Raw genomic sequence first — 11,096 nt, forward strand, 5'->3', positions numbered from 1 at the left:
ATACGTAGCATTTGCAGCTCAAAACCCACCAAATTGTAGATAATTGAATTAGCTTTCCAACAATACCAATTTCGTCTTAATCCGATACCTGAGCAAAAAGTTATAGCCATTTTCGTGAGAGAGGTAGCAGCTGCGCGCGATTAGTGTGCAACACGCGCTCTATCGCACGCACCTAATTCCTAGGTTATGTTTTTGCATTTTTAAGGGAAAAGGGGTCTTTTCCTCCACCCTAACTCATCCATAACAGATAATTAAAGCCTTGGGGAGCATTATTTGCCCCTTTATCCATAATTTCTCTCCAAGCCTCCCTCAAGAACAAACCCTAATCCCCATTCAAAAAGTTCAAGACTTCATTACAATATCTTTAAAAAGAAATAAGAATTTGGTTCCCTAATCCAAGAATCTTAAGAAAAGCTTTTAAGATGATCTCCAAGGTTTTCAAAGTCAAGTTTTCTATATCAAAGCAGGTCTATTAAGGTATTTGGGAGTTCATCCATGGGTCCTCTTTCACCCATGGAGCCCAAAATTTTTTTTTTTAATTAAAGATTAAATTTTTCCACTATTACAGTATTTTGTAATAGTGGAACAAATGAAATCGATTGATACTATTATTTCAGTTCGAGAACATGATATGACATTGACAATTTACAAGCCCTCACCAACAACTCCAGACAAGTATATAATTAGTGACACCACAATTGTGTCTATCATCCCTACATAAAAAAAAGTCATGTCAGAAGTTAAAAAGACACCTGAACAATGCTATAGAAAGCCATCAAAGATTTACCATTCACCTTTATTGACCCATTTTGGATCTAGTTCAAAAGAAAAGAAAAAATTGACTTCTACAGAATGAAAAAAATGCCTATTTGAAGGTTATGACATTACTGGAGATTCACCAAATGAAGAGATAAAAGTTTTTGAAGAATGGATTAATGAAGCCTTTACATGAAACACATGAAAAAGTAAGTTCACAAATTTCTTATTTTAAATTCAAAAATAATATATGGTTTATTTCTTTTTTAAAAAAATCTACTGTATTGTTATGTTACAGAAAAGATAAGGATGATCACTACAAGGTTAAATGTTCATATCTTGAATTTCGTCAATTAGATTTCGTAGTTACTTTTCCAAAATTCAAGAACTAGTTCTACCTGATGTATCAACAAAACAAGTGCTGGAATGATGAGGTATTTTCATAATGGATATCCAAAATCTCGAATTGTGACATTGTGAAAGTACATTTTCATTAGTATATGCATTTCAGATTGTATGATAAATATGATGTATTAAAGTCTATAACATACGGTTTTTAGATTGACTTAATAAGTTAGATAAATTCTTTAATTTAAAAAGCATGCAATGCAACTTGTTTTTGTCAATTTTGATTATTTGCTGTAATATAGAGGTTTGATTTTTTTATTCTGTTCTTATGTTGTATTAGATACATGATAACAAAATATGTATCGTCATATATTAATATATTTCTTATTCAACCGTTGATCTTTCAATTACCTTCATTTTTCCTTCAAATATTGTTAAAGTAGATTTTCATTAGTAAATACATTTCGAATTGTGTGATATCTATGATGATGCATTAAAGTCTATAACATGAGGTTACATTGCCTACACAAGTTAGAAGAATTGTTTAAGCTAAAGATCATGCAAAAGAAACTTGTTTCTGTCAAATTTAATGATTTGCTGCGAGTAAACATCTTTGAGATGTTTTAGCCAAATGTAATTTGTATTAGATACATAATAACCAAACATGTAATAGTGGAAAAATCCTAGGGGTATTTATTACCCAAAATCTAGTTGTTTACGTAGTTGAGGTAGATATAGAATAGTCCCAGTAAAAGATTAAGAATAGCACTACTCAGTCAGTTAATAGAACAGTCAGTTAACAAAACTCAGTAAACTCAGTCCAGAACAAAATCGGTGTGGTTTTAGCCAAGCTTAGTACAGTCCAGTTTCAGTCCTAGTATCAGTTTAATCGTTAATAATTACCTCAGAACCTGTATGCACTGTTATTTTCAGAATACCATGACCTGAGCTTATGCACCAGTTAGTATTCCAGGGTCATTCAGTTGGAAGTAGGATTCATCACTGAACGAACCCAGGGATGGGGGGAATTCCTACCAGCAAAGGGTCTGACCCTTAGTAGCTATCCCTGAGTTACAGAAATACGTAGCCTGGGTAGGGTAAGTCATCTTCCTGCCAGGCTAGGGTTAATGCAATTACATATATATTTCATGAGTCTTCCTGCCAGATTAGGGTTGACACAGCCAGGGTTAGTACCCGTGGCATGGTACTGATATCCTTCTAAATGGGGTTACAGATTAGACCCTAATTAGCTCAGATTGGGGCATGTCGATTAGATGATCTCTCTCACAGTTTCAGTTTCAATCTTAGTATAGAACTCAGTTCAATTCTACAGAATCAGGACTGTCAGAAATAGTCACTAAGTTATTAATAAATTCAGCTATCAGTAGTCTCAGATATCAGTTACTCGGTTATCAAAACATAGTACTAGCCTATAGTAAAATCTCAGTTATAGTCTCAGTTACAGTCCCAGTTCATTATTCAATTCAAAACTCAGTTCAGTTTCAGGTTTTTTTGACCATAGCGTATAGTTATCAACTATTCAGTTATTAGTATTTCAGTACCTTAGTTTACAGACAATTTTAGAATCATGTTATACGCTTGGTCTTGCATTCTCAGATAATATAGTTTTCATGAATTCATGCTCAGTTATCTCATGTTATTCAATCAGTCGTTACTTCATATGTATAATAATCTATAGTTTCAGTTTAGTTATTCAGACTAAGTGCAGTTCAGGCTTACATGACTAGTATTCAGCTATTGGTCATTCAGTTAATCAGATAAGTTAGTATGTTCATACATTCGTGCTCAGTGTGATTGTATATTCAGATCCTATATTTATGTCAGTCTCCATCACGTAGTTAAAGACTCAGTATTCATACAATATCCATGTTCTACCATAACCCAGCTTCAGTTATACTTATATCATTAAAGTAAAGTTTACAGAAACTAAGTGTAGAGATTCCCCATCTTATCAGAGAATGTTTGTCACTCGTGCTTTAAGATATTTCAATTTTTAGTTTATTCTAGCCTATTGGTGAGTCTACTTACATTTAGCATGCATGCTTTATGATTATGTATGAAATTAGTTTTACTTATTGCATTCACCCCTGCATACTTAATACATTCCAGAAGTACTGATCCACATATACGTCTGTGTGGATACATTGTTTGATAATATAGGTACCAGTCATAGCCCACACATCACGATAAGACAATTACAGATTCTAGCCAGCAGGTGATGAGTTCTCCTACTTGGGGAACTCCAGATAGTTTTAGTTCATGTACAATTCATTTATTTTCATGTGTACTGATTAGTGGTAGTTGGAGGCATGTCCTAGCTATCTATAGTCATTATAGTAGAGGCTTTATAGATGTTAGTCATGAAATTTTCAGCTTCATCCTTCAGATTTATCAGATGTAAAGCTTTATCAGTATTGTATCTATTTTAGATTTTCAGTATGATTATATTTCCGCACAGTAGAATAACTATTTATTATGTTATAATCAGTTGCTTAATAGTATGCCGGTTCATGGGTTAGCTTGGAATTGCTTGTGGTTCCAAGCATCGTATGACGATTAGGGGTAGTCTCAGGTCGTTACAGTAATGCCTATAACTTTGTTCAACACATTGGGCTTGGGAAAGCCTAGACCGAGCTGTGTGTTATTGTAGTTAGCAAACGGGTCCATTGTCAATCCCAAAGGAATTATTGACGATGTCCTCATAAAGGTTAGTAAATTTTTTATTCTTGCTAACTTTATTATCTTAGATTTTCAGGTAAACGAACAAGTACCAATCATCTTGGGGCATCCATTTTTAGCGACGGGGGGAGCTGTAATTGATGTAAGTAAGGGCACACTAAAAATAAGGTAGGAGGATGAAGAGGCGTTATTTAAAGTTTATGAATCAGTAAACACACTATCCCATTATAAGTATTTGTGTATGATCACTGTAATTGAAGGGGAAAAGTATAGGGTGATTAGTTTGCCAAAGACCTCTTCGGACTACCTCATTGAGCTTCCTAAGCCACTACCACCATCGCTTGATGACATGCAAGTTGATGAGCCTGAAAAGGCTATGGTTTTTGAGACACTGATTACCCTTGATAATTCACACCCAAGAGATGTAAAAAGAATAAGAAGATGGAGACCAAGTGTGAGGAAAAGAATGAATGAATTTGATTAAGTTGAGTTGGGTCGTGTCGCAACACTAAATCAAGCGCTGCTTGGGAGGCAACCCAAGTTAAGTAGGTATGTTTTATTTTAATTTTTTAGTTTTTTTTATTTCACGTAGTTTTTGTTTTTGATTGAGTCAAAGGTTTATGGGAAGTCTAAATACCAGAAACTTGAACTAAGGAGCATGGCAAAGACTGTGTGTGGTCCCCGAACCCTCTTGATAAAGATACTACTAGCTAGGCCTAGAGGTCTCAGGGAGTATTTCTGTCTCTTGCTTTTAAGTTCACTTTGGGAACAAAGTAAAATTTTAAGTGTGGGGTGCAGAAATTTCTAATTTTTGGCTCAATTTAAATTTTTTTATGTAAGATATTCTTGTTGGTGTTATTTTTCATTACATGATGCAAGTATTTTAATTGTAAAAGCATGTTGAATTGTATGAATTGCTACTTTTGAGACTCTTAGGCTCGTGATTATGAATCGTGTACTTGTTGGCTTAAATTTGAATTCATGCTATTGTTTAGTTGCGAGTCTATGATGATCCTATGTGAGTTGAGCATGTGCCATTGCGTGTGAGGTATTTGTATATTCCTTGTTGTATGTGATGTCTAGAACTTGCCCGGTGTGTGTGCAAAGAGAAATAAAGAATGTGAGTTTAAGAGATGATTTATGCATTCTTTGATAGCCTTGTTTTTACCTTCTTTTTTACCTACCTTTGTGCATAATCCTAGTAAACCCCGTTGAGCCTTTAGCGTTTTCTTTGGCAGCTTCATGTATAGCATAATCCCTTCTGTGATAGACCTTGATTTGATCCAAATCTCCTAGGAGCTTTAACGAAAAACTAATTGAGTAAGGAATGAGAAATTGAAGAGGGGAAAGTTGAAATTGAAGCCCCAAAGAGATAGTTATTGATGTTCAAAAGAATTGTGATGTGTTGTGATGGGGAGTTGATTAATTAAAAGAATAAAAATTTGTTCAAATTGAATGAGTTGTGCATAAATTACTCCCCACCATAGTGTATGCAAATGAGTTTAATAAGATGGGGTGAAAAATAAAAGAATGGGGTAGCCAAAAATGGTGTAGTTTGGTTGTTGGAGATTGGTTTTAATTGAGTCATTTAGAGTTCAATAGAGAAAACTAGTTTTACTAGCTTGAACTAGTTGTGTGTCTAGTGATTTCGTTGGATTCTAATGTGTTAAATGAGTTCCTAATGGTTTAAATGTGTAATTATATGTGGAAAAACATGTTGGTAATGTGCAAAGTTCAATTGGATCAAGATAAGAGTCAAAACAATAAGTTAAAGTTCAAGATGAGAAAGCCTAGTCTTAGCTCGTGTTTTAAGTTCGTCGTTCTTGATATTGTGTTGTATTGATCTCTAATCTTGGGTGTTTGATGATCTAGGATGTTTTATGAGCTGAATATGGTGATATATTGATGATTTAAAGGTTGAAAATCTATTGGAAACGCACCACAAAGTCTTGAATAAAAGGATGGGCAATGAACACTTAGAAAATATTTTGGATACAACTTCTAGAGAGCACTAGCGTTAAGCTCGCGTCGCAAGCATCATATCACCTTTCTATAGCTCGCATCGCGAGCTCCACTCCCCCTTTGAAGTAAGTACGACGCGAGGTCCAATTCACATAACAGCCAAAAGTGCAAGTTAAATCCCACAGAACTTAGGCTTAGCCTATACCTATAAATAGAACATTGTACACGTTTTTAATCACTTTTGAATGTCTTGGAGGATTGAGGAGCTGCTACAACTTCATCTTTTAGGTTTTAATTACTTTAATTTAGTTCATTCATGTCCTTAGTTATTAATTACAATCTTATGATTAAGATTATGACTATACGTGGCTAAACGTCCTTTTTCCAGGGGTTAAAACCAAAAACAGGAGTACGATTTTGTTGAATTGATTTCGTTTGATTTGCTTATCATTATTGGTTGTTTGTTTATTCTTGATTTAATTATTTTGAGGCTTGATCACGCTCAGAATACATCAATTGTCAATCTTGTGATCTCGGGAGAGGGAATAGGGAGATAGAACATGGGAATAAACAAAGTATGGTTTGTGTTCTTTTAAGAAATAAGGAATTCGAATTAGCGACTAGGACAAGAATGTACCTAGAAGCCTTACTTGATTCACATATAGGATGATAGCTTTAAGCACCTAATTGGATTATTACATCCCCACTCAATGATGTAGTTGTAATGTCCAAGTTAGGTAAACTATTAGAATGATCATGCAATTAACCCTACGAATCAACAAACAAGATAAGCAAGTTAACGAATGAAGTTCAATAACATATTATGATTGTTCGAGGTGCTTGAACACTGGGCATTACTCCATTGATTGTTTCAAGACTTTAATTTATGCATTGTTTACTTTACTTGCAATTTACAATATTCCAAACTCTTTTTGGTTACCGTTGCATCAAATTAATCTTAGAAGTTAAACTAGAACTAAATAGTTGTTGGAACTAGTCCCTATGAGATCGATATACGGCTTTCTTGAAGGCCACTTTACTACTTGATAGATCACGTACACTTGCGTGTGTGCTTGGGCGCTATCAAGTAGGCTTAAGAACACAAAGTAAGAGTGTGTTGCAGGTAAAATTAGCGGCGGTCAAAGCCTGGTACCCGGCTCTATACTTTCGGAGCTAGGTGGGCTTTGTTGACATGACATCGACCCTGACTGTCATGGCTTCAAATCATCTATGAATATGATTCCCCTCATCTGTCATGCTCCAAAGACAATACTTGTGCTCTCCTTTCTGTGCCACATTTGACTTATTCTTTTTGCCACTTGTCGCTTCCTGATTCGCCCATGAGAAAGTACAGTTTTCCAAATGGAGCATGGAAGGATCGGTCTCCATTTATTTGAGCCACCAAAGTTTGTTTGTTGAAGCAATGTCTCTCCCTACAAGTATTGTAATTTTGGACACTTAACACTTACAGAGAAGAAGCAACAGAACTTTAATTATGTTTGTGAAAATGCGCACACTTTGAAGAGTTGATTACTTCACAATAAGAAGAAAACCTGTGAGCTGCTCTAAGAGTCCTTTATAAAACTCAACCCCGTTATATACAAGAACCAATATCAAGTTTTCTTGTCAAGTTGTTATCTATGCTTTATTCCATTTGGGAGCAAGACTTGAATTCTTTTACCAATATCTCCATGTGAATGTACACAGTAAATCATCAAACTGAGCTGTGTTTGAGCTCTACCTTGGGAGCAATGGAGCAGCATTTTCTTTTTTCACTTCTCATCCATAGTAAACAAGATAAAGTCTGATCAGGAATATAAGTACCTTCCTTGACCCTAACTCCTCATTCCATTATGTTTTGCCAGTATCCTTTTCTGCATCATGGATAAAAGCAGGACCAATCCAGCTTTTTCCGGATTCCTTTACAATGGCCCTTTCATCTATCAACTCTCTTACTCTTCTAGCATCTTCCCACCTTCCTGCCGATGCATACATGTTTGAAAGAATTACATAAGTTCCAGGATTTTCTGGTTCTATCTCCAAAAGTTGTTTGGCTACAATTTCACCAATATCAACATACATGTGAGTCCAACAAGCACCTAAAAGTGAACCCAGAATTGCGGCAGTTGGTTGAAAAGGCATCTCTCTGATGAATTGGAAGGCCCTTTCTACTTGTCCAGCTCGACTTAGCAAATCAACCACACAACCACAGTGCTCAATGCTAACCTCAACCCCGTCTTTTCCAGTACTTATAAAGTTAAAAATCTCCACACCTTTATCCTCCATTCCTCCATGGCTGCAACCAGATAACACAGCCGAAAGAGTGATGCCATCAGGCTTAATTTTGTTTTCTTCTCTCATCATTTTGAAGATTTCAACCATCTCCTTTCCCATCCCATGTTTAGTATAACCAACAAGCATGGCATTCCAGGAGCTCACAGTTCTTTCAGACATTTGATTGAATATCGTCCTTGAATAAGTGAATTTTCCACACTTCGAGTACATATCAATGAGAGAATTCTGAAGCACCACATAGAAGGGCAGTTCCAATCGAATAATACGGGCATGCAGTTGTCTACCTTGTTCAAATGCAGCAAGTCCTGACAAAGCTGTTAATACACTAGTATATGTAACATAGTTGGAAGACATTCCCTCTGCCTGCAACTTGCGAAAAAGCTCTAGTGCCTCTTTAAATAGTCCCTGTTGAGCATAGCCTGAGATAATAGCAGTGCAAGAGACGACATCTCTCTTTGGCAAGTTGTCAAAAACATATCGAGCTTCATGAATTTTGCCAGCTTTGGCATACATATCAAGGAGTGAGCTTCCCACATATACATGTGATTCGAAAGGGCTCTTTACTAAGAGACAGTGGATTTGTCTCCCAAAGTGAAACCCAATGCCACTGGTACAAGATGCAAGCACTGTTGCAAAAGTGAACTCATTTGGCGCAGTACCTGCAACAATTTTTGGCTAAGGTCTAGTAAAAGGAGGACAAAGGGTATTTCAAAGTCTTATCTTTCATGGGTGAGTCCGATGCATTACACTATTTTTTTAACATAAAGAAAGCAAATAAAATGTACCCCCTTCGTTTCACTGCTTGTCCTACTTTTCTTTTTTGAGAACTCTTTAATTTTAATTTTCCACACAACATGTTCAAGACGACAAGATTAAAGGACATTGTGGTACATTCTACATATCTTTAGATTAAGACCAAAAAATTCAGAAGTTTTCTTTTACTTTCTTAAACTTTGCCCAAGTTAAAACTAGACAAACAATTAAAACAGAGGGAGCATAAAATAAACTTTGTATATTACAGATGCAAATGAACGATTCACAGGAATGTGTTTGTATTTTTTTTTTTTTTTTTTTGTGTGTGTATACTTAAAGCAGATCTCTGTTGCAAAGCTGCATTGATATGAATATATATAGGTAAACTGTCAAGGAAATAGAAGTACCTGATGTCAACATCTGAAGAAAAAGATGGATAACTTGAGAGACATGGCCTTTTTGAGAATAACCAGAAATGAGGGCAGTCCAAGAAACAACATTCCTTTGAGGCATTTCGTCGAATACCCACCTAGCATCACCTAAAAGGCCACATTTTATGTAGAAAACAATCAGCATTGTTCTGAGGTACACTGGAGGTTGATAATGGGTTTTGATCATGTGAGCATGTACCCTTTGGCCTTCTCTTATAGCCATTTGGTTTATACATTCGTTTAACAGAGTATCGTATTCCTTGAATTTCACTTCGAGGCCTTGTTTTGCCATTTCGAATAAGGCTTCCGAGAGGGCACCACTGGAGCTTAGAGCTACAAAACTTGAGCTACAACTGTACAAGAGTTGTCTCTGGTGGTTAAAAAATGGTTTTTTTATCATGGAAGAAAATACGTGCTTACTTTTACAGAAAAATAGACTTACCATGTTTTGGTTTAGTGGTGGGGTTACCATATATAGTTTTGGGAAATTGTACTGTACTCCAATCTTTGCTTTTAGATTGCCAAACATTTAAAAACCATGGTAGAGGTCAGATCAATGTAATACTAAACACCAAGTTAACAGGATTGGGCTGTTCAATTTCAACTCAAAACATAATCCAAACACCCCTTCGTAAAATTTGAACTCGATACGTACCGGTATATTAGGTGAAATATCTTTATAGCACACTGCAGGAATATTCCAAAGTTCACCAATATTCAAAGTAGATCATTAGAGAAAGCAAATGCTAAGAGAAGAAGTACGAAGAGGAGCTGGAGTTAAACAACAACCATTCTGTTTAGGTAACTGAATTGTCCGATAAATGCATTGACGATCACATTAACTTTGAGATTTTTTCACCAAAATCACTTAACTATGTTTTCTAACACAAAAACCACAAAATTTTGCCATTATTTACACAAAAATCACATATGCCAAAAATATATTACTTCCGGTGGGGTAATTCCTTTTTCTTATTTTTTATTTTTCAGTTTAATTATAAAAGTTCATTTGAAAAGGATCAGCCATTCCCCCATCTGTCCGTACAATAAATTTTTTATATACAATATATGTCTCAAATGTTAATAAATATTTATATAATAAACATAATTCTTTTCTATTTATTTCTCACTTTATTTCTGTTCCATTAAATATACCTAAGTAGTATTCTAATTTTTTTTCTTCATATCTATATTTAAGTACTCATTCATAACTATATTCACTGGCATCTGCTTCTACTATATATATAAATTTTTTATTTTCATCTGAAAATTGTAATTTTGGTAACTCTTTACAAAGTATTTTTATTTACTGGACTTGTGTTTTTATCTTCTTCATTGTAATTATATTCTATATCCTTTTTTAATTTTTTCTGTAAAGGCTTTAGATTTTTTGCTAATTTTGATATATATTTTCTTACTTGGTTTACTAATCCTAAAAATGATTGTAATTTTTTTTTTGTATCTAATTCTTCTTTTGAATTTATTATTTTTTGTACTATATGTTGTTGCATTTTTACTCTACTTTTATCTATTTGTATTTCTAAAAACTCTATCTGGTTTTTCATAATTTCGGCATTTTTTTCACTTAAACTTATTCCCGATTTTTCTATTACATCTGTAAACTGTTCTAATAATTTTAAATGTTCCTCTTTTATTTTTGTATATAGTAGTCTATCATTTATGTATACTGTACAATTAGATAATTGTTTAAAAATAACTATCCATAAAATGTTGATATTTACCTGGTGCATTTTTTTATCCAAATGGTAATACGTTCCATTCATAAAATCCTTGTGGTACCATCAATGCGGTTAATTTCTTAGAATTTTCATCTAACTTTAAGTGGTAAAA

The 11,096-nt window shown here is 34.5% G+C and overlaps 1 protein-coding gene across 2 annotated transcripts; it reads right to left on the reverse strand.

The window, feature by feature from the left end:
• Nucleotides 1–7,240: 7,240 nt before the first annotated feature.
• Nucleotides 7,241–10,202, reverse strand: LOC107847674 (putative pentatricopeptide repeat-containing protein At3g13770, mitochondrial). Of its 2 annotated transcripts, XM_047408720.1 has the most exons (3): nt 9,901–10,202; nt 9,222–9,353; nt 7,241–8,720 (listed from the first exon to the last, which is right to left on the reverse strand). In XM_047408720.1, exons 2-3 carry the CDS (start codon nt 9,325–9,327, stop codon nt 7,618–7,620), a joined length of 1,209 nt encoding a protein of 402 aa, XP_047264676.1. In that variant the 5' UTR covers nt 9,328–9,353; nt 9,901–10,202; the 3' UTR covers nt 7,241–7,617. The 2 variants fall into 2 exon arrangements, with proteins under 2 accessions (XP_047264676.1, XP_016547562.2); XM_016692076.2 differs by having other exon boundaries at nt 9,222–10,202.
• Nucleotides 10,203–11,096: the final 894 nt, after the last annotated feature.

Source organism: Capsicum annuum, chromosome 1 (assembly GCF_002878395.1).
Source record: "Capsicum annuum cultivar UCD-10X-F1 chromosome 1, UCD10Xv1.1, whole genome shotgun sequence".
NCBI lineage: Eukaryota > Viridiplantae > Streptophyta > Magnoliopsida > Solanales > Solanaceae > Capsicum > Capsicum annuum.

Coding starts and splice junctions, on each gene's coding strand:
- LOC107847674 (XM_016692076.2), bottom strand. CDS start 9,774: ATGTTTGGCAATCTAAAAGCAAAGATTGGAGTACAGTACAATTTCCCA. Junction 8,721..9,221: donor TCTTCAGATGTTGACATCAG/GTACTTCTATTT, acceptor AAATTGTTGCAG/GTACTGCGCCAAATGAGTTC.